This window comes from Colletes latitarsis, chromosome 1 (assembly GCF_051014445.1).
Source record: "Colletes latitarsis isolate SP2378_abdomen chromosome 1, iyColLati1, whole genome shotgun sequence".
In the NCBI taxonomy this organism is placed as follows: domain Eukaryota; kingdom Metazoa; phylum Arthropoda; class Insecta; order Hymenoptera; family Colletidae; genus Colletes; species Colletes latitarsis.
In genome coordinates this window covers 38,812,919-38,837,471 of record NC_135134.1, presented here as the reverse complement: position 1 = coordinate 38,837,471, position 24,553 = coordinate 38,812,919, and the positions used below count along the sequence as shown (strand labels likewise).

Below are 24,553 nucleotides of genomic sequence, written 5' to 3'. Positions count from 1 at the left end.
CTGTGTATCAAGCCCGAAGTTCTCGACAAACGAGAATCGATGAACGCAAACAGAAGAGCGCAGAACGAATATGCCGCGACGGTACTTTCGAAAACGCTCTGATTAGTGTGAAATTAGAGAAACAATTACGCCGGAGTAGTGCGGAAACTTTACTCCAGAATTCTCGGGAATAAAATTAAATATAAAACTTTTTCCATCGGAAAAGGCAACTGGGTTATTTGTCGTTCATTTAGTGGGCGTGTGTAAGATTACTTGAAGGTCAACTCTACGGTTTTATTTATGGGGGATTCTTACTTTTCAAAAATGGAAGAAGATACTTTTTATCAGGCTTCAGTTTGAAAAAGTATTTAATGAAACAGAGACTTTTTTTAGATTCTCAAATTTTTGTTCAATTTAAGTTGTAGAAATACTGAGTTAAAAAAATAAAATTAGTATTAACTGGTACAACAATTTTATACGTACATGAAATACTTGAAAATAACGTTAGAGTTCCGACGAAACGGAGAGTCTAATTTCAGGACCGGAAACTTGACGATAACCGAATAGTTAGGAAAAGTAGCGAGATGGAAGAATAATAAAACCTCGGCGTCGTATCTAGTTAACTAAGTTTCGAGCCAAACCGGGCGGAGATCCGGTTTAAACGGGAAAGAAAAATCATAAGGCCGATTTAAAGGAACCTGCGACGACAAGTGCCAACGTGAAATGCGAATTCAGTGCAAAAACTTGGCCGATTTACGCCTTATTCCCATTTTCGCAGGCTCGGCGCAAATTCTGCCAACTTTTCAACGTGGACTACGCGACACACCAGAAAAAGAAAAGTTCAACTCACAAAGCTACAAAATAACTTCTCGTTCGACAAAATTTTTATTCGCGTCTCAAACGGTCAATTTTTCTAACAATTGAAAACACTTTCACAATTGAAAAATATATAAAAAATTCTACCATCGTTAGAAATGCTGTAAATGAACAAATTATCGAATAGTTTTAATTTCTACTTTATCAGAATTTATTTAGAGAATTTATTGGAAGAAATATATATTTATAAAAATGGGGATTGTATATGCTCGCAAAGCGAACGATATTGTATAGGGGGTGTTGTTTCTGTTCTGTATAAATTTGTTGGTGGCGCGTTTCTCACGAAAGAGATGGAGATAATTGAGATACAATAATGGCGTCGCGTCGAACAATTAGAGGGGTGTTGATGCGAACGATTTAAACACTGCAGCGACGAAAGAAGATTCCTTCACGCTTGACGCGTTCCCGGTGACACGATTATTTTGCTTAGTTGCGGGTTCACACTTGCAACCCCTTTAAGCAAAAAGCTTTCCCGCCGCTTAAGCGCATTAATGCGTCCTACGCGCGACAACGCACATTCAACTTGCGACACTTGCTCTTTAATGTCGCGCTACGCACGCTTAGGGAGGGCGTTGTAGAAACACGCGAAACAGAATTAATTTCTATAACTTTTCTTTGATCATCCATCAGCCAAGAAGCTTCTTGTTTTCGAATTTATCTGTTCAGTCCGTGATAAATATATTTTTAAACTATTTCATAACCTTTTTATAATAATTTCAAACACGTGAAAGTAGAAATTGAAAAGTTCGTTTCATTTGTAGGATAAATGAGCTTCTGTAAGAATTAATTTTGAAAACTTTTCTTTGATCATCCATCAACCAAGAAGCTTCCTGTTTTCGAATTTAACTGTTCAGTCCGTGAAAAATATATTTTTAAACTATTGCATTATCTTTTTATAATAATTCCAATCACGCGAAAGTAGAAATTGGAAAGTTCGTTTCATTTGTAGGATAAATGAGCTTCTGTAAGAATTAATTTTGAAAACTTTTCTTCGATCATCCATCAGCCAAGAAGCTTCTTGTTTTCGAATTTATCTGTTCAGTCCGTGAAAAATATATTTTTAAACTATTTCATAACCTTTTTATAATAATTTCAAACGCGCGAAAGTAGAAATTGTGGTAGTTGTTTTATTTGTAGGATAAATTTGTAAACGGTTGGATTCTAATAGAAATTTCGTCCACCGTATTGTGGTTCGATACGGGCCGCCATTGGCGTAGACCCCGCGAATATCGGCTCGTTTTATGACCCGGTCACGTTGACACAAGCCACTCAACAAGTCAGCGACTCGCCGTTCTGAAGTTAAAGCCGCAACTGCACTATACTTTCCCCTAAGGGCCTCTTAAAGAGGATCTTCGCGTCGCGGGGGCGGAAAAGTTATTCCCCGGTCGGCGTTCATCAAAATGACATAAGCAACGTTTATCGTTTTCCGATTACGGGCTTTCTGTTCCATGTCGAAACGATCGAATTTAAATTCGGGACCAGGCGAACCTTCAAAGGATTCATTGCTGGGTACGAAATTCGTTCCCACGAAGGCAAAAAGCTTCTCGTTAGGTATTACGCCAATACAACCTACTATTGTAACCGAAATTTCCATAAATTTTCTCTGGAATAAACAAACAAGAAAGTTTAATAATATTATGTTCTATATTTTCGAACACAAAATATATGTTTATTTTATATTATTTTACAATTCTATATTTTCAGTAATATTGATTCAAATACTGTTTGTTAATATTTCAAAAGAAAATGTGTGTATTAATGTTTAATGCGAATTTAATAATATTTCCATCTATCGCAGATGCACCGAAATAATAGAAAATCGAAATTTGTAGAAATCTCAATTTTCATACACTTTGAAAATTGGTTTCAATACAGGGATTTGAATTTTACAGTTCGAAAATTATTTTCACAAATATTCATTTACAAGTTTTCGGAAACGAAGTAAATATAATTTCTTTCGATACGATATTATATTTCTTTAGCTTTTCACGAAATTGTAGGTTCAAAATGGAGAAATCGTTTCCTCCTAACACCGTGCAATATAATTCAGATTAAATTTAAAACGTTTGATGCGTCGAGCTGTGAACCTTTCCGAATATTACGTGAACATTTTATATCTTTTTGGCGACAGCTTGGATTTACTATATGGCGATATTGACGTCTTGCAATTTTCGTTTAATAAAATCGAAATTATTTCTACGACCGTTCAAAAATCTGGGAATCATTAAGAAAACTATACGATTTTTAAAGAAATTAAATTTTTCTACAAATGTGTAAATGGTTGACATAATTTACAACGTAATTTCAGTTCGAAGAACAAGAAGGTAAGAGTGAATAAAAGCGTTTTTGTTCGGTGGTTGCTAGCTTCACAAGTCGACGGATACTCTTGGAAAAATTGCTAGTTTCTTCGAATTTTGTCCTTTTGATCCGTACTATCGTTTAGCCTATAGTGCCTTCACCCAGAGACCTTAGGTTAATAGGATAGTCACGATGCATAGTTGGTCATGCACTTTGCGTTTAATCCTATAAGCGTGTTACACTGTTTAGAGGATGAAGCAAATGTTGCTGCATCGAACGGTCTTTGCTTACTCGCTCGTTTCCTTGTTCACTTTGCACTCGATTCTGTTGATCGCACGTGGCACTATGAATACATTGACACGCATGATCGGTCGAACGAGTCCACATTAGCCCCTAAATGCATGAACTTTGAAACAACAAAAAATATTAGCGCGCCATACTTGCTCAATACGATGTGCCGCCATTAAAACTATCAATCTTATCCTTCCATTACATACATTATTTATTTTAATAATTTTGATTATCCTTAGAACATTACTCGATTTTTATAACGAAAGAACTTAGTATTTCTGGGAATTTATTTTGAAATTCATATAAACAGAATCAGAATTATGAATTTATTTATACAAAATTAAATATACTAAATAAGGTTAAAAAGGTGAAAAATAATATGTACGATAATTCATGTTCTTCGTAATTCAATTTCAAAATAGGAATATTTTGAATAGAAACTTTACCAATTTTGTGACCCTCTCTATCTTAGTAATAAATAGTAAACATTTCGTAACTTCTATATAATATTCAATCGACTTGAAATTATACAGTGGTGCTTCTACATCAAAAATTGAATCGAAAATATAGAATAAAATTTTTATATTTGTGGGTTTGTTCTCGAGGAAAACGACTTTGAAGATTTGTGGGGCACACGCCGGGTTGCCTCGATACAACGGACATTATCGTAGGATACTGTTTTGAAAGTGAACGTTCAATTTTTCGTGTAACTTTGAATACCGATTAAAATTAATTCGAATAGAAATACATATAATATACAAAGAAATTCTGGTGCGCCATAAATTTTCAAAGTCGTTTTCTTTAGAAACAAAGCCTCGCATGACAAAACTTTATTCCACATTTTCGATTCATTTTTTCATCTAGAATAACCATGTTTGTCTATTGTCTGTATATCTATTGCCATCGTGTTTGTATCGTACAATATAGTGATTAAAATATAACTTTGGCGTCGCGGTTGGAAAGTGACAATATACTGAATTACAGGGAACGTGTAATTGAACAACAATGGAAGAAAATTTGAATAAAAACGGAGCGAACAAGCAGGGCGTAGATTCGTTTAGCACGATGTAAAATGGGCGCGTACATAGAAGAATGGAGTTATCGAACGTTCGAAATAAACTGCGTAATGGTCGTCGAAATTATTCACCGGGTATCCGCGGAAGCTTTTGTCGGGGGATTACACTGTTCCGGCAAATTTAATAGAAAACTCTCGACACGAATGCCGAATTCGAATGTCCTCCCACGCGTGGGCCGAAACTTTCGAGCCTTGACGACTGGCAGCCTGGTCGGAAGAGATATGCTGTTATACAAGTCTATGGGATTCCCTCGTATACGCGAACCAGAATATCGATCTTCCCTTTATTGCACCAGCCAAGAAGAGCCGCGAGAAATCGCGTCTAAAACCGACCGGGGAAACTCTCTGTATTCTCGTCTTTCGTGCAATTTTATATTTAGCGAAATTATATTAGAATCGTTGACAAAATCGAGGAATTCTTCGACCCTCCAACGGTGGACTCGACGTCCATTTTTATTTATACGAATTTGTATCCCTTTATTTCGTACTTCTCTAAAAAGTTTCTGATTTAAATTCTGAGTTAACGTATTTAATTGTTAAAAAGTCAAGACTTTACGATTATAAAATAAGGGTAGTTAATGTTCTCGAGTAGAAATGTTACAAAATATGGCAGTTTGTAAATATAACACAAGTATACAGAAAAAGATGTAGTAATGTAATAATTTGTAATTGACAATTAATAATTATACGTTTGGTTCGAAATGAAATTTCCAAATAACGTTATTTTATTATTAATTACGAGTATGTTTGTACATTTTGGGGTAGAATAAAAGAAAAATGGAGAATGGAAGTTAGAGTTTTAATGTTATGTAATATTACTGAGAGGAAATTGTTAAAGCGTTTCAAATACAGATTCCCCCAATTTCGACAAATGCTCAGTCGCATACTGGACGTGCATATTGTTTGCACAAGTTACGTTTCAGCGACAAAACTCATTAAGCAGGAATTTTGGTTCAAATTGGTTGCATAGTGCTGGATATTGCATAAATATTTCTTGTATAACTTCCTGGTTGTTTCATAATTTCTTTAAAAAAATTTCATTTACAACTATTCCTTTAAGCTGACTTAAATTCTAAAATTATGAATAATTTCGATACGATTAGAACATTGATTTTGAAAGAGAATATTTACAATGGTATTTCAAATTTCCATGTTTGGAAATTTTTGGAAATCCATTTCCATTTTTGGAAATTTTGCGTATTTCATATCGATACAATATAACAAAAATGGACTCCAGAAAATAAGTAGTTTGTTATATACTTATAAAATGTATGGATTTTTACGATTTTTCATGCATTTATTACGAACTTATATAATGTATGAATTTCCAAATCTTTGTAAATTATGATGCATTATTTACATAATTTTTGAAGTTCCAAATTAATAGAATTTATAAATTTTGTACAGAATTTACGAAAAATTCAATTTTTCATTCCCTTACAACGAATTTCTTGATAAAAACAGTGGGTAAAAATTTATATTAGTTTTCTACGATAAAAAGTTTATCCAGATAAAATTTTCATTCAAATAAACTTTTGTCCACTTCGTTGGGGTGGATTTTTGTTTCAAAAAAGTTTGTTAAAATTAACATTAGGAAGTACTAAGCAAATTTGTACATATATATAGTTGGAATCGAAGCGAGTGAGCATAAAAAACATTTTTATAATTTTCTTTTTATATACATTTATACAAACCACACAGATACCACATGCTACACATCACACGCATGCTACACACACCGCAACAGATACCATAAATTTTATAAGTATATAACAAATGCATGAAAAGTTTGTGCAAAATTTTATTTGCAAAAAATTCCGAAACCTACCATGAAAAATATCAGCACGTAGGATTATTTTTAATCCTAAAAATTACACTAAGTTTTTATTCAAAAGAAGCCCTTATTATTTTATATCTTTAAAAGTTTTTTGGAATAAAATTCTATTGCAATAAATGGATTCTGTTTGAAAATATTATATAAATCAATGTTTATTGGAATAATTATTTCAGTAGGAATATATTGGAATAACGTCGAATTCTGCCTGGAGAACCATACTTTAGACTCCAGGAGGACGATAGAGTAAATTGCGGAATTTGTTTATGTATAAACAGAGGGCGCGAAAACACTTGTAATAAATGAGGATTTTTCGAAATCACCGACAAGTTTTTAGCGGATTTTCAATAAAATCAGATCATAGAATTGATCAATAAATTTTTAACGAAATATAAAATAATATCAAACTTAAATAGAAACGTTATAACTCCTCTACGTGTTAAATATAAACCGAAATTCTTTGTAACAAAATTTATTCTAATCAAACAAGTTATGTAAAAATAACTTCAATAATCAAACGAATTGAATTGCTATCAATTATTATTCAAATTTAATAATAGGTAAATTTTCTTCTCGATTATTTTTATTTAATAAAAAAACATATATTCAATAAAATGTTCCATCTTGATCAAATTATGTTTAAACGGTTGGAATCGTCTTCTATCAGGCAAAATATTTTACCGTACGTGTAGTGTGTATATGTGTGGCACGATCGTGTACCCTGCCCGCGCGCGCACGCGTGTGTCTGTGTGTACGTGTACAGTGACCTAAGTTTAGTGACAATCTGATCCCACGTTCTAATGTTTAATCTTTCCATGGAGCTGCTAATGTCAAAGAGCAATGCGACTGACCAGCTTGGATACGCTTCGAAGCGGATTCATTTCACCTCGATCCACGGATCGTGATCCAGGTATCCTTCGAAACCTTCGATGTATCGCTTTTTCAAGTCGTTCGTAGGCGAGGATCCAGAAAAATAAGGAACCGTTACATAGAATGAAATTCGCGAGAGGTTTGTCGCAATTCAGAGAGAAATTTCCGTGGAATTTGTAGAAAGTTCTAGATCCTCGCGAAAAACGACAGCAAGGATCGTTTCCAACGAACGCGTTAAATGCGAGCCTGTAGGATCGTTCGAGCACACCGCAGAATAATATATAAAAACGAGCTGACCGAACGACATCACGACGAATGTCAATCAAATAACACTGCAGTCCACACCAAGTAACAATATTGAAATATATATAATATATAGATAATATATAAATATGACGTATGACGTCCAAGACCAGCGCATCGCAGAAACGATTACGGGTATCAAGGTGGCATTCTCTGATGGAACACAAAAAACGAAATTAATAACCAAGGAAGAAAAACTGGGAAGACCGATCATATATGACGAGCAAAAAGGTTTTCAATCTGGCTGATCGTGCTCGTTGCTGTTACATGGCACCTTAAAACCGTCATAAGTCCAGGAGCCTAACTTCAAAACACAGGTCTGTACGTCGTATGGAAAGAACTCAACGTCGATGGAGCAGGAGGATTTATATACGGCCGGCGGTTGCCAGACGACCAATCCCGAATAGTAGACCGTGGCCTTGGTCATCAGCGTCACCTCGTAGTTGCCGTCGGCGCTGGAATCACCGAAGAAACGAGCCGAACGTGATCACGATTGGCTCCTCAAGAAGAGCACCGGATGCTGCCAGTACGCGACTCCCCTTCACTTCAAATCGACCGGTCTGGAGACGCTTCGCGCGCGTCATCGTTTACTTTCCCATCGCCCCGGTTTCCCTCTTACGCGTCCCACACAGTGTGATCCCTGGAGAACTCTTCTTCACTGACTTTTGCAAGATCAAATTTTTCATATCGTATTTCACTAATCGTACGGAACAAAAATTTCAATGTCTCGATCGGTTTCTTGAAAAATTATATTAAACTTCTATCAATTTTAGATATATTTCATATTTTAAAGGACAAATTTATCCCCCTCCCCCCTCCTAGTTCGCATTGGATTTCTTTCTTTGGGGAACGATCGAAGATAGTTTGATATAATTTTCCAAGGGACTTTTGTTCCTCGTGGTAAAGTATGAAATCAAAAATTTGACCTTGAAAAGGTCGGTCAAAGTGAGATCCGTGAGTTTCAGAATCGCAGCGTGGTGGCTGTGACACCTTCTTCGTTCTATTTGACAGAAAGTTGGCAGCATCCGTCTCCCACCGTGGTTTTCGACTCCCCCCCTGACAGTAACGTTTCGGATACATGCAATCGGGACGCGATCCGCCGCGCAGTTAGGAAATCCACACGACGAGCCGATCGTTCGGGTACAGTCTAATCTTAAATTCTAAAAAAGGAGGGGTGGGGGGGAGAGAGAGATCGTCCCCGACGCATCACGAGCCCTCGATCCACGTCGCGGAGGACCCCGCTGGTCTCTTTTGCCACGCAACTTAACGGCTACCATGCAAGTTTACCTTGAAGCCGTCATAGGTCCACGAACCAAACTTGAGGACGCAGGTCTGCTCGTCGAATGGGAAGTACTCCACGTCGATCTCGCAGGATGACTTATAAATGGCGGGGGGCTTCCACTCGACCAATCCTTGATGGTAGATGGTGGCCTTCGTGGCCAAGGTCACCTCGAAGTTGCCGTCCGCGCTGCGAGCGAGCACATTAGTGGTTCTGGGCGCTGCGGCGGTCGAGCTTACTTTGTATTTCCGATTCGATACCAAGCCGTCAGTTTTTAGTTTTTTTTTTTTTTTGCATGTGTCTGAACGATGCCTTGGCGGCACGTGTTGTTTCGCGAAATGGCGGGTTCGATGCGCGCGCACGCGCGATGGTTACGAGGCTAGGATGCGCAGACGAGCGGCGCGCACGACTCGAGCTCACGTGATCCGCGTGAAGAATGCGAGTTTCTTTTTCGGATAAAAAATTTCTGTTTGAATGAAATTTAATGTTAAAAAAATGTTTATTCTATTCTCCGAACAATTCTATCCCTTAAGGCTTCACTGTAATTGAGTTAGATTTATAAATTAATTTACGAAAGTTAGTTCACGATTAAAATTTGCTGGGCAAGCGCTGAGAATATTCTCGTAAATGAACGAATAAATATTTATTGGATTAGAGAAATGTGTAATTGTAAAATTGTGCTTCGTACTTGAGTTTTCTTTTCTGTTTTCAAAAATGTGACGTTCTGGGTGTTTCATATAACTTGAACACCTTAAATATATGATTTGTAGGAAAATATTAATAGTTTTCATTTTAAGGTCGTCAATAAAATAATTTGTTTCGACATACTTTTGTTTACCTTATAATCAGTGCACAGAATTGTCTATTTGCATCATAAATTTTGCGAAAATCTTGCATATAGGATGGAAAGTGTGAAACATGCGAGTCCTCGCGAAGGAATTGAAAAATACGAGAATACTGAAGAAGTGACAGCGACGAGGGTGTCAGCATTTTTGCTCATGACGGAATTAGGTCAAGTTGGATGAAGGGCTAATATCAGAGTATCGATATAATCTATAAAAATAGTGAGTTCGAGCTAGAAATTATAGAATTTTAAAAATAATAGTAAAATATAAAATCATGGCGACAAGTTGAAATAAATACAAATTAAATTTTAGAGTTGCAAGTGAAAATTGTAAAAGTATTTAAAACTATCATGCTAAGAACGTCCCAACCCCCATGCTGTAAAAATAAACTATAATTGCTTTTCTTTTAAACTAGAAATGCGTGCATGGAACGTACGAAATATACAAAGTGTGTAAATATCCCAACAAATACTTAATTTTAATATATTGATTTCCAGAACAAGGAACAGGAACATCTTTTTCTTTTCTGCAAAATGGGGCTCATAAATTATGTGCAGCTATTTTCAACCGATCGTAATTGCGTCTGATCGCCCAAATATCTCCAGAAAAGAACAAATACTATTATTTACAAGTGGTTTCCAGTAAGGAATTTCGACGTTCTAATCCATATAATCCACATTCCTGTCAGAGATGTAGTAGTTTCAGCTTGCAACGATAAACAACAGGAATCAATGAGCAATATGGATGCTTTAGAGGGTGTGCGTGGGGAGGGGAGGAATACTTCAAAGCCACTATGTCTTTTACCTAGAACGAAGTACGCTCATATTCGAATTCCGAAGAAACCATTCAAGAGTCTTCCTTTATTTACAAGCTCCATAAAAATTGAAGCTTTCGATCTATAAGGAAGTCGAGAAAATATTTGTACAATGTAAGTAGAGATTTATTGCACCCTTAGATTAATTAAAAATTGGTTTTCGTTATACATTTATGTCGAACAAAGAGTTCTTTGAAATTCTTTAAAGTCTAAACAACTTTACAAGTTTACGGTATTGTCGAGTCTTATCTGTGGTCAAGAACAGTCACAGTGGTTTGTATGAGTGTGTTAGGGCCAGTGTCGTTTAATTTGCGGTGGAACAGAGTTTCTAATCTATAGTAAATAGGGAAATCAGGTTGCAATGGCCGAGGATTAAGGGGAAGACTTCGATTTCTGCAAGTTGAGACGTGGTAATTACTTAAATTAGTTTATAGCGCGTTCGAGACGAGGAAGTTATGGAACTGTCCCCGTAATAAACTATAATCCGGCCAGCAAACCGGCCAGGGAACCGCAGTGCCGGTTATGCCGCATAACGCATGCGAACTCGAACTTCCCAAGACTGAGTTTCCACCCAGTTGCCCAAAAAGATAACCAATTAAACCTAAACTAAAAACGAAAATTTCACTCTAAGCTGGTCAACGTCTAAGAAACCATTAAAAAGCCGTGAATACTCCGCCCTTATTTTATGTGGGATACTATTTTTACATAAAATTTTACTGTAATAGTATATTTTATAATATTCATTTAATTTTTTTCTAAGCTGGTCGATGTCTAAGAAACCATTAAAAAATCGAGAATACTTAACCCTTATTTTATGTTTACAATTGTATTAATCTTTTTATTGTAATGTGATATTTTCCAAATATAGTAGATCTTTGCACATGGGACACTATTTTTTAAGAACAGAAACTTTTACATAAAATTTTACTGCAATAATACATTTTATAATATTTATTTAATTTTCTACTCGAAATGGAATTTGAAAAATCAGTCTACACTGTTGCATAAAATTATAACAATGCTTCGAGAATACTATTTTACGTATTGTAAAAGTCGTCGAATAAAATCCCCGCCAGGAATAGTATATTCTATAATATTTATTTAATTTTTTATTTAAAATGAAAATTTAAAAATCATTCTGTTTCTATCTATCTTTTATACAATAGTTTCTCTTGACTTTTGAAATTTTATTAGCATATCTTTACGCAACGATTCGAAACCACGATTAACACTTTCGAATACGAACAAACTAATCCCATCGCGAACTATAAACCAGAAAGATCTTCGTCTGCTATACTTTTACGAGGAACCCATTGTCTCCGCCGAGAGCCACACGTGACTCGTTTCTCACCATCCTAGCAATTCATTAACCCAGATATCTGTCTCGCCAGCGCACACGTCTTCTTATAATGATAACGTCCCCCCTTCCCTCTGTGTTCCAACAGCACGTGGTTAAAAAAGGCGGCGTTGATAATGCGCTGCGCGTTACGAAGATCGCGAAAGGCATTTATCGGAACTAGCGATGGCTGCGATACCAGCCACTCTCATGATTTTCAAGCAATTCTCTACACGAGCACTTATTTATTACGATGTGTTGAATAATTTGGGATTTGGAATCGACATGTGACACCAATATGCTAAAATAACAAGCTCTAACAATATCATAGTAACTCCGAAAGTATCGAAATTATTTAAATTAGTATCGAATGCATAGGAAACAGTCAAATATTGAGAATACGTAGGAACCGAAATTGCAAAATAAGAAAATTTTCGATAGAAACAAATGTATCAGTTTTGTGACCCCTTGTATCTTAATAAAAAATAATAAATACTCCTTAATTTCTATATAAATTATTCGATCGACTTGAAATTATGCAGTAATGATTCTACATCAAAAATTGAATCGAAAATATAGAATAAAATTTTTTCATTCGAGGCTTTGCTCTCGAGTAAAACGACTTTGAAAATTTATGGGGCACGCGCTGGTTGTTCCTTGAGTTTTGAAAAAGAATAGTGTAAAGCAATATCGTTTGTTTACGGCATTGAACGATTAAAAATGTACACTGTTATATTGGAAAAGACTTGTTGAAACTTATTGAGAAGAGTACGATTGTAAATGAATAATAATAATTTTGAGAAATATCTTAGGCGATAACAAGTAAATTAATAAAAAAATCTGTTTCGAAAGTGAACGTTCAATTTTTCGTGTAATCTTGAATATCGATTAAAATTAATTCGAATAGAAATACATATAATATACAAAGAAATCTGGTAAATCGAGACAGCCTGGTGCGCCATAAATTTTCAACGCCGTTTTTCTTCAAAAAAATGCCTCGCATGAGAAAACTTTGTTCTACATTTCCGTTTCATTTCTTCTAGAATAACGCCGAAAGTGTTGAAATTACTTAAACTAGCGTCGACTTGTCGAATATTGAATAGAAATCGAAATGAATCGAATAGAATAGTATGAATCGAAAAGTTTAATTCTGTTTGAAAAATGTCCAGACCCATTATAAATGAAAAGAACTTGTTTCCATTTTTTCATACATGGAGATTTTGAGGTATTTATGTATGAATAAATTAAAGACAAAACTTGTGAACAGTCGTGACACGTTGGTGACATTGGTTTTTATCCGATCACTGAAGTGCAGCTGCATTGGGCGCGGTCGAGTCCAATACTTTGGGATGGGTGACCGCTTGGCAAACAACATCAGGTATTGTAATAAGCATTATTTATTTCTCTACACTGTTTGTTTATATTATTACTTCTGAATCAGTTCTGTAATTAGGCATTACTGGCCTATTAATATTATAAAAAAAACAGAAAAGCTACTATTACACAAACAACATTAGACAAAAATAAATGGAAGGAATTCATAAAAAATAAAGTTTTCTCTTCCATTTATTGCGACGATACTATTGGCATTATTATTGTATAATGCTTATAATTATATTGTATGATTGGACATTACTTGCCCGTTAATACATATTATAAAAACAAAAACAACTACTTTGTAAATACTAAGTAACATAGTGTAATAAATAACACTTAACACGAGATAAATAGAAAGAAAGTTCATAAGAAGTTTCAATTCACTAGAGAGAGACAATAAAAATAAGTTTCTTCTCATTTATAATGAATCACCATTATAGCGTACAAATACGAGTGGTACTAACTATATAATATTAAGAGTAAATTTAATTTATATTGTATAGTACGATTATTAGTAAAAACTTCGCGAAACAGACGTCCGAGACCGAAATATGAAACTTTTAAATGCCCGGTAAAAACTATGCAAGTAATTAACGATGGTGTTATCCAGGTAAATATTTACAGTGCATGTGCAATATCACGGAACAGTAGAAACGAGCATTGCCAAATATTTGATGTTTATACAAATAACTGTTACAGGTGGAGCGATTTCCAAACACAATATTTGAATGCCACTTAAAAGGAACATATTTGTTTAATTGCTACGCAGAGGAAAACTTTTCATTTCGTTGCGAGCGGGAATCATATTTCGCTTCAAATTATATAGAGTGCTTATTACGCGTTAGTAACTTTCTGGTTGGCCACTTTTGCTTTAGAAAAAATTCCCGTTTTTATCAAATGTTTGTGCTCTATTTGACAATGTTCTGCTCTCGATGCCCCGTCATCTCTTTATTTTCGTTTCTTATTGTTAGTGGTTTGTTTTTTATCTACTTGCCCAAATAAATTGCCAAATAATGATCGAATATCGCATCGAATCGATAGCTAAAACTCCGGAAAGCCTCCGTCTCGCATCCCTCTCGTCTTTCCCCATGATTCGGGATTAACAACACCCACGCGGAAGTCTGCACACACACACACTCGGATTCCTTTCATCTCACTTCCACTGTCCACGAAACATAGGAGAATTGGCAGTCTTCATTTCCAGCCGGTGGAAAACCCTACCGAGATTAAAAGGAAACGAAACTATTGCGAAGGAGTCCCGGGTCACCTTAGATTCCGCAAGCCGTTTTCATCAGCGGGTTGAACTTCAATTTCACTTAACCTCTGATCTTCCCGTCTCTTCCTGTCCTCTCCGCTTCGTCGCGTTTCGCCCATCGTGCCGGCATTTGCCGCTTAAGCTGTCGTTGTTGCTCCCGTCGCGAGTCCCGCGGTATTATTTCTCCAGCCTCCTTTCTCCCCCCAAACGAGGGAAATAAGTCTCGAGAAATTTCGGCCGTTAGCTTCATTTCCTACCCTTGTTTCGATGGACATGCCCACCCTCCCCATGGCAATGTTCAAATACAATTTTAAACGTCAAACAGATAGTACGATCATTTTTAAAAATTTGTGGTAGCCATATATACCCTAAATAAAAATTAATTAATTTATTAATTCTATTTTTTAAACAATGGTTTCTGTAAAAAAGTATTGCTCGATTTTTCTTTGAATGTAGTACGTGTAAAAATAATTTTTAAAAATTTGTGGGAACATATAGGGGGAGTTCCCCTAAAATCGGACGGCACCTAGTACCGGACAGAAGCGATATCTTTAAATTGTGAAACACAATGTGATCGTTATTTCGCATAAACGATAGTAAGGATAGAATAAACAATGATAGCTAAAAAAACTCAGCTAAAAAAATCAGTTGATTGTTGCATTTAATTAGAAGCTTGTTTATCGTACAAATTATAAACTACTACATGTACCTCTCAATTTTTGTAATGAAAAAACGCGTGAATAGTATTATTATATCTTTTGGGAAATACTTTTTTAATTACCATTGTATTTTGTATATAAGGTGTTTGGCCACCCCTGGGAAAAATTTTAATGAGAAATTCTAGAGGCCAAAATAAGACGAAAATCAAGAATACCAATTTGTTGATTGAAACTTCGTTAAAAAATTATTAACAAAATTATTGTTCATTGAAATTGATCCCTGCAACCAAAAATAATTTTCATAGAACGATTTGAAATTTTTTAATTTCGCTGAAAAATTTAGGCACATACTCGAATTTTTTTCTCGAAAATGCATAGGAATTCGAGGGTATGTCTAATCACTAAAAATGATTGTACTTAACCCCTGCAATTAAAAATAATTTTTTTAGAATGATTTGAAACTTCTCAATTTCGCTGAAAAATTTTAGCACCTACCCCCTGTCGATTTTTCTTAAAAATACGTTTTTCATTTTTAATAAATTTGTTTGACACGCTACAGAAAAGTTGTCGAATACTTTTTTATAGGTACTCGTAAGCACTACCTCAGAAAAAAGTTTCATTGAAATATATTTACTATTGTAGGAGTTATGGCTGTTTGAAAATTGGACCATTTTTATGGAGTTTTTCTAATTTTGCGAGATTAAGGATCAACTTTTCGAATATTTTTACGATTTCTGCATATTCTTAACTAAAATATGCGCCGTTTGCGTTTTTAAACATTAAAATCGTCCAATCTGTACAGAAGTTATGATGTTTTAAAGATACGCATGAAATTTCAGTGAAACATATCAACGCTATGGTCAGATATGAAATTTTCGGTAATGAATTTTTTTCTCGAAACTGAGTAGAATTTCGGGGGTATATCTGTTGACCAAAAATGCTTGCAATTGACCCCTGCAACTAAAAATAATTTTTCCAGAACGATTTGAAAATTTTTAATTTTGTTGAAAAATTTCACACCTTTTCGAATTTTTTTCTCGTAAGTGGGTAGGATTTCGAGGGTATGTCTATTCACCAAAAATGATTCTAATCGACCCCCGCAATTAAAAATAATTTTTTCAGAACGATTTGAAATTTTTTAATTTTGCTGAAAAATTTCACACCTTTTCGAATTTTTTTCTCGAAATTGGGTAGGAATTCGAGAGTATGTCTATTGACCAAAAATGATTGTAATTGACCCCTGCAAATAAAAATAATTTTTTCCAGAACGATTTGAAAATTTTTTTTTTCATCGAAAAATTTAGGCACCTACCCCCTGTCGATTTTCTTTAGAAATTCGTTTTTGCTTTTTAATCATTTTGTTTGACGCCCCACAGAAAAATTGTCTAATACTTTTTTGTAGGTACTCATGTGCTCTACCTCAGAAAAAAGTTACATTGAAATATATTTACTATTGTAGAAGTTATGGCTGTTTGAAAATTGGACCATTTTTATGGGGTTTTTCTCATTTTGCGGGGTCAAGGACCAACTTTTCGAATATTTTTGCGATTTGTACATATTCTCCACCAAAATACGCGTAGTTTGCTTCTTTAAACATTAAAATCGTCCAATCCGTTCAGAAGTTATGACATTTTAAAGATTTGCACGAAATTTCGGGGGTGCATTTCTGTCCACACATTACATTTTTGGTCAGGAATTTTTTTCTCGAAAGTGAGTAGGATTTCGGGGGTATGTCTATTCACCAAAAATGATTGTAATTGACCCCCGCAACCGAAAATAATTTTTCCAGAACAATTTGAAATTTTTTTTTTTTGCCAAAAACTTTTCCGGTCGGTATGGAACTTTAAACGTTAATAACTTTTGAACGAAGCTTCAATCGACAAATTGATATTCTTGATTTTCATTTTATTTTGGCCTCCAGAATCTCCTATTCAAATTTTTCCCAGAGGTGGCCGAACACCCTGTATAATAGTGCGCTAGTTTTTATAAAACAAACTTTTTTTTATGACTTTGCTATCCCCTGGTTCCGGACAGATCATCGTCCCCTATTACCAGACACTATAAATCTAAATTGTGTTTATTCATATTCGACTAATGACTTCAAATGTATTGGAATTTATCCTCTGGATAGGAATATATTCTCAGACATTGATTATACAGGTTGTGAAATGGCAAATATTCTGCAGGAAGAGATAAAGTATCAGCAAAATTTGACTTTTACGATGGGATCTGAATCTACTAGTTTTGTTGATAATATTTACAAAATAATTTTGAAAGTATCTCCCTTACCTAAAGCCAAGAAAAAGAGAACTGAAACAAGAGCAAGAATATGTGAAAGTAAATAAACAAATTGTTAACCAAGGAGAAAGAGAACAAAAAGGAATGAAAGAACAAACAAAAAATTCAGGAAATAAGCGTAAGAAAACCAGAACATTCAAACTACAAGAACCAAACTTGAAAACCATTTGCGTGGTTTGTTTAGAAAGCAACAAAGAAGACTGGATTCAGTGTTGTAGCTGTGAGAAATGGGCACACGAAGCTTGTGCCGATATCCCTGAATGTGCGGATAACCATGTTTACGGTCGCTGTAAATTACTTTGAAACTGTTTTAAGTTACTTTCTGAACCTATGCTTTGTCCAGTACTAGAAGACACCTAATGATCTGTTCAAATTCTATACTAAAGTTTAACCAAAGTTTCAGTTAATTATTATAATAATATTATTTGTTTTGTTGCTTTATACTGATTTCTAATATTGTTAAACTATAAATAAAACAGTGTAGAAAGCATAAAATATTATATTTTTTTAATGATTTAAAAAAAATCTTAAGTGTCTGGTAATGGAGGAACTCCCCTTATACTTCAACTAAAAATTAATTAACCTATTATTCCTATATAGAAACTGACGTTTTATTTTTTTACGTGTTGTAAACAACGCGAAACTGTGTCAGCAATAATTTTTGAGACAATGGTTTCTGTGAAACTAAAAAGTGTTTTTTCTCTGAATATTCGTTTAAGGGATCTTACTTTCATATTCTGACGAAAGAAAGGAACTTCAAAGGCTTAATCGATCGTCGCAGAAGAAGTTTCAAGATGGAATTCCGCGAGTTCGAAACTAGGGAGGTCGAGAGTAAATTGAGAGGCCGGAAAAAGAGGAATGAAAAAGTTCGCCAAGTTACATCGTAATTAAGAACCCTTGTAATCGACATCACTGCTTATACTAATGACCAACGAGAGTCTGGGATGAGTGATAAAGACAGGAAGAAGGAAAAAGGAGGGGGAAGTACAATCGCGTTTTAGCAACAGCGTGGCAAACTCTGATATTTAGTCTCGGGATTGCATCCCCAAACTTTTGGAAAGTTCATTTTCTCCGACTCGTGTTTAATCGTACATTGAATCGTGCAAGTTAGATTTCATCCAGAAAGCTTCGAGTTTCAAATACAAATTACCAAATCCATTCTTTCTCACTATACGTCCTTAAATACAATTTTTTCTCCAAGACACTTAACTACAAACAAAAAAATTATCCTTCTCTTAACACTAAAATTTTATAGATTCAAATTATAATGAATACTCGATTTCAGTGAATTTTTACAGAATTTTTTATTACATAATATGTGTGGAAATTATTTCAAATTCTTTTCTTTTTTCTTGGGCAAATAATTATTACAATACCAACGGGACACTCAATCGTACATAAAAAGATTATCCTTCTTTTAACACTTGAATTTTATAGATTCAAATTATAATGGATACTCGATTTCAATGAATTTTTATAGAATTTTTTATCATATAAACTGTGTGGAAATTATTCCAAATCCTTTTCTTTTCTCTTGGACAAATAATTGTCCCGATAGCAACACGACTTCGCCAAAGACGAATGAAACACCAGATGTTAAGTGTATTGGAAAACTGTTGGCTACAAATGTGAGTATCCATTTCATCGAACAGACTTTTCCTCGCCGATGGAAAACTGCTCAGCTTGGACTACACGCCTACTTTCGCGAGGTAACTATAAATTTCCTCTACGACCCGTCCGAGCGAGAGTATTGGTCTCGATTTATTTCTGGTGATTTGCAGGCTCTCGTGTCTCCGAGCTGCACACTATTCATATTTGCGATTCTATTGTAAGCGAGAAAAATTTTCAACTTACGTGGTCGATAATTTACGAAACTGACTTTTGCTTTAATACATCGATTATTTCCAAGAACGTTTCATTATTTTATTATCTATTATATTTCAAGCACAAAATAATTATTTTCAAAATTATTTCGTGAAATAGTATGTTGGAATCGCGAGTCTCAATATTCAAATTAGCCACCATGTTGTCATTTTGCTTTGGGCCTCAAAAATGGCGCTGAATATGCTTCCAAATTAAAATGAAGTCTTTAAACTGAAAATATACTTTGTTATATGTTTGTGTGTGCCTCATTTGTGGCTTTTAAATTTAGTTCGTGTTTATAGTATAAAGTTTGAAAAATTAAATAATCCTGAAAGAAGATAACATTTTTTTTGAAAAAGTATTTTAATAGTTCCATAGTCTTTTACATGTTTCACAAAGCCTAGTTTAAAGTTTCTGACCCAGAAACTGTAAATTTGCGGTTAAACGGGGGGTAACGACAATTTTATAAATCCAAGTGAGGTATAGGGTAGACGGACGGCGTGGAATCCCCGATACAGAAATATCGGGTCACATTTTTTCATTCATAACATCTTAAATGGTCAACGATATTGGAATTTCTTGGAATTCGAGCGGCCTTCTCTATTGGATGGCGTCCCCCAGCCACGGCGCAATTTAAAATACTTCCAACAGGATCACCAGCTCATAACGCCCAGATTGTGACCCAATATATAACGGAAACGTATCGAGAAAAATGATTTGGCACTGTCCTACACCCTATGCCATATTGTTCTCCCGTTCGATTTCTCAAAGATAAATGTATTCGCAATTTAATAGAAAAAGATAATTGTGACCACTTCTTTTCTCAAACGTTGTAATAAACAAATTTTTCAATTATTTCAAACGTTTCAAACCAGTTTTATAAATAAAAGTTATAAACTTTCAATTTCTTCTGTTCTAAGTTTGCAATTCTGTTGTAAAAGTTCAATTTTAACAGTCATTTTATATTAAAAGATATATTTTCAAGTAATATAAATAAATATAAAGCAGTATTCTTCGAAAAATTAAAAGTAAGAGAAGACTCGATAGAAATAAAAATGTCTGCGGTGGTACAGGCGGTCGTTCATGTTGGTTATCGGTGTTAATCCAGCTCCGATCACAGTGATTAAGCAACGGTTGTCCTTTTCTTCCCCCCTGAACGAACGTCCCCCGTATCTTCTCTGCTAAACATCGTCCGCGTAATTAATCACTTCCCCGATAATAACGCCGGCAAATTCGATTTCCATGCTGCGAGCAGATTTAATTCCAGGAAATCCGTTTTCGAGCAACGAAGAGAGGAAGCGGGAAAGGGGCACAATCGGCGACGGGGCCCTCGCACGAGGGAAGTTTCCTCTGGCATTCAGCGAGGAAAACTTGGAAAGAAGTTTGCTGAGGCACGCGAAAGCCGGGCTCGCGCGTTTAAAACGAGAGCAATCGGGACTGGGGAGGGCCGGAGGGCGAAGGATGGAGGGCGGAGGGCAGCGAGAAAAAAAAACGTCTCTTTAGGTGTCTCGTTACCACGGTTTCGCTTCGACGTTCCGTCTCAGCCAAGGTTATGCGCCAAAGGATATATATCGAGGGGGAACAGGCGCGAAGGGGAAGTAGAGACCGAGAGTGGGGAGGGGAGGGGGGATAGAAAGAAAGAGGGGAGGAGGTACTAAACGGAGGTGGAGGTCGAGGGAAGCAAAAAGTGAAGAAAAGAGCGGCTGATTTAGCAGAGAGTGCACTCTGCGCCGCACAATGGGTCGATGCTACACTGCCATGCGGTATCCCAGTCCCTTTTTCACAGGTGTGTCCGTATATCCGCGTATCTATGCGTCTACAACCACGTGTCGGTCGAATATCGTGCCCCGTTCTGCACGCGAGCACCTCTGCCCGCGCGAATCTCTTTTGTACACCCACTCGGTGTCCAATTTTAACCGCCCCGCCCATCGTACTCTTTCAAACACTCCATCTGTCTAGAAAATAATAGCAAATGCATTTGAACATTTCTTACAACAGCCACAATAAATCATAAATATCTTTAGAATCTTATATCTTTGAAGCATTTCTGGACATATGTAAGTATATACGAACTCTTTTCATCAGTTTCACCTTGATAACATGTAGTATCAGTTTTGTCCTAAACCTTTTTGGACACCCAATATATGAGGCCTTTTTTTAAAGTGGTCATAATCACTTACTTCTTTTAGATGATGAAGCACATACACTAATAATTTCTAAATATCTTCATCTATTGTTGACCTTGACTGACCTTGCGTTCTTTGTATTCGTTTTGCAAGTTATTATTAAAAAAACTCTACAAAAAATACAAATGACCTTTTCAATAACAAATAAATTTTAACTATATGACATCAATGTCAATTGACAAGTCCAAAATTATGACCTTGAGTTATTTGTATTTATTTTTCAGGTTATTATCACAAAACTCCACAAAAAATCTATTCAACCTGACCCTTCCAATAACAAATAATTCTTAACCAAATGACATTGATAAAAATTATACGATCGCATTTAAGAAGAACCACCTATAGAAAATGGCGTCCCCCATGATTCTAGGTCGAGCCACGTAATCGAAGGAGTAGTTTACGAGTGATTCTAATTTATTAAAATCAGACACCCCGTATATTTATGCCGGTGGTTTTCCATTCCACCCGTTTGCTTCTGGTCGAAGGCGGCCCGCTTTTGTTCCTCTTGTCACTCGCTTCTACCCTTGTAAAAGGCTTACTTGGCGAATCTAATACACTCCGATCTTCTCGACCAATTCTCTCTTTCTCTCTGTTGCATCCACGAAACGGAAATATCCGAGGTTGTTTCATAGTTTTAAAAATCGTTTGTTCGCGAATTACGTTCCCTCTGTGTCCGTTTCTCTCCTAGAAACCAGAGTATTTTTCCCCAGATTGTTTTTCTCCGTTCCTTTTCAAACGATACATATTACAGTTCCACAACCACCCTCGACGACCGAGATTCCACCGAAATGGCGTTTACATTTTCATTCGTGAAGCATTTTGTTAAAAAAGAATTAATATTTAAATAAAAGATGTATAGAAAGCAACAGAGAGTATAAAAATTAAAAGGTTAACGATCGATGTTCCGTTGTTGTCCAACATTTTCATTTCTTTCGTGGCGGAATTGATCGAATTCTTCCAGGTGTCATGTTCGACATTATTCAGCGTGGTTCGAATGCCCTCTTCCGGCTCTTAGGCGAGCGAATATTGGTGTCCATTGTCGTAAATTCTTCGCGCCATTAATCCCCCACACATCGTCGTTCGGATTTATGTCAAGAGAGATCGCTAGCCATTCTCGACTAGGGATATTTGCGACTTTCTTGACTCGCTATTCTCAAATTACGCGCGAACAGATTCACGACTTCAAAACATTATTTGCAAGATTTTACTTTAGTGAGTAATAGACAGAATCGACAGAAAATTAGCAATAATATTTCCCGAAAAAAGATTTGTTTAAAAATCTACATTCCATCTGAACTATCTAGTTACTCTACCAACGCTATAAAAAAAAAAAACCCCAGAAATACAATAAACCACGACAGATAAATAAAAAGTTTTTTGACAAAAACTTTCCATCATAGTTTGCGAACAATTCTAGAATTTAGTATCCAAAGAGGGGAGGGGGTAACTGTAACTCTATGCAGGAAAGAGTAAGGCGGGATCTTTCAGTATCGAAAACTATTTCTGCGTCAAATCGACGATGCTCGATACTGGGAGTTAGAGATTTTCCGAATGACCGACCAGCCCGACGCTTCACGAGAGTGAACTTCCAATGGGATTCAAGATTCCCCCTCGTCGTTCTTTTTCCTTCCGTTTTCACTCAGCACGCGACGACATGCCGTTTCGTTTTCAATTTCAGAAGAGGCGCGGCGGATATGGCGCTGGAGGACTGGCGTGGGCGTCAGAACTATAGAAACGAACCTCGTTTTCGACGCTTCATGAAATATCCGCGAAAGAAAAGATCGTTTCTCAGCTGTACCGGCAACGACCACTTAAAGAGCTTTTAATGTTTATTTTACGACCTCGGACTGATCCTTCATAATTTTTCATTTGAAACTAATGAAGATTCTAATTGATATCAACAAGGTCACAATTCCACGTTAGAATATTTAAAATTAAGCATTTTAATGTTTGTTGATTTTATTTCATATTTAGAAATATCTTCGATATTTGCTTAACACGATGAATAACAGACCTCTCAAAATTTATCATTGAACTTATTTTTTTAGCCTAGTTAACAATAATTAAATTAACACCTTATCTTGAAAATTCGTTTAGCTTCTCAATGAAAAGTCACGTTACCCACATCATAGTGATTTAAAAAAAAGAGCTACTTAATACTTCTGACACTGATATTATTTAAAAGTTAGTATTCTCTTTTAGAAAACGTGTCGATACTTTACTGAAAATATTTTTTAATATTTTCTATATTCTCCAACGGCCCATAACAAATTAGGAAGATTGATATAGCTCCGAAAAATAATTTTTATTACAACAGGCATAGATTAAACAAATTTTCATAAGCGTCGAAGATTTCAGGAAGAAGCTTTTTCTAATTTTCAGCCACGGCATGGAAAGCGTTGACATTTCGACGCTTTCCTTAATTTTGGGAACAACCGGAAGCCCCTGGGCACCGGGACCCGGACAGTAAAGCGGGTGTAAAACGTCCCCATTCTCCAGGTTCTTAAACGCCATCTTTGTCTTCCGATTGCAGTGTAGTTTCGTGTTAAAATTGTCGGAGGAAAGAACTGTTTTCTCTAGCCATACTCTCCGAACACTTGGTATGCTACAAAACAACAAGTTGAATTATCGAATGTTTCCATCTTTCTCACTGTAATATAAACTAATTTCTGGGGAAGTTTCTAAACGCGAGAAACCAACGCCATTTTGTTTGTTTCCTAGCAAAATCTAGATACTTTTTTTTAAACTGCTATAAATGGTGTCTAAAACCAGGAAAAATTAAATTAGCAAATTTTAAAAGATTCGAATTTTCGTACGATGGATTTTGAAACTGATTCCTCAATCTCCGCGGGTCGTGGCACCTTTATGAACTCCATCGACAAGTTCGTCTCGCGTCCCCGAAGTTCACGGAAGGGAAAAGGGAGAGCTTTGTAAGTCAATGCGAGCTCTTTTCCGGAACAGTTCACCCCTCCCACGAACGCGAAGATAAAAGTCCCGTGGAAGACACGGACACAAAATTGTTTTTCCGAAGGCGGAAGAATTTCGGGCCGCTGAACAGAAGAAAAGAAACTCGTAGACAGAATGGAAAGCGAGAAAGGTCCTTTCCCCGGTGGGG

General features: G+C 35.8%; 1 protein-coding gene across 4 annotated transcripts in view; it reads right to left on the bottom strand.

The window, feature by feature from the left end:
* Positions 1-24,553, bottom strand: part of Nachralpha4 (nicotinic acetylcholine receptor alpha4) — a 156,504-nt gene that overhangs the window by 55,654 nt on the left and 76,297 nt on the right. For 2 of the 4 annotated variants that reach the window (XM_076769302.1, XM_076769329.1), the window contains one exon: positions 8,814-9,018. In XM_076769302.1, coding sequence (XP_076625417.1) covers positions 8,814-9,018 — 205 coding nt within the window. Of the gene's footprint in view, positions 1-7,800; positions 7,982-8,813; positions 9,019-24,553 lie in introns of all 4 variants that reach the window. The other 2 variants (XM_076769310.1, XM_076769320.1) reach the window with 2 other exon arrangements.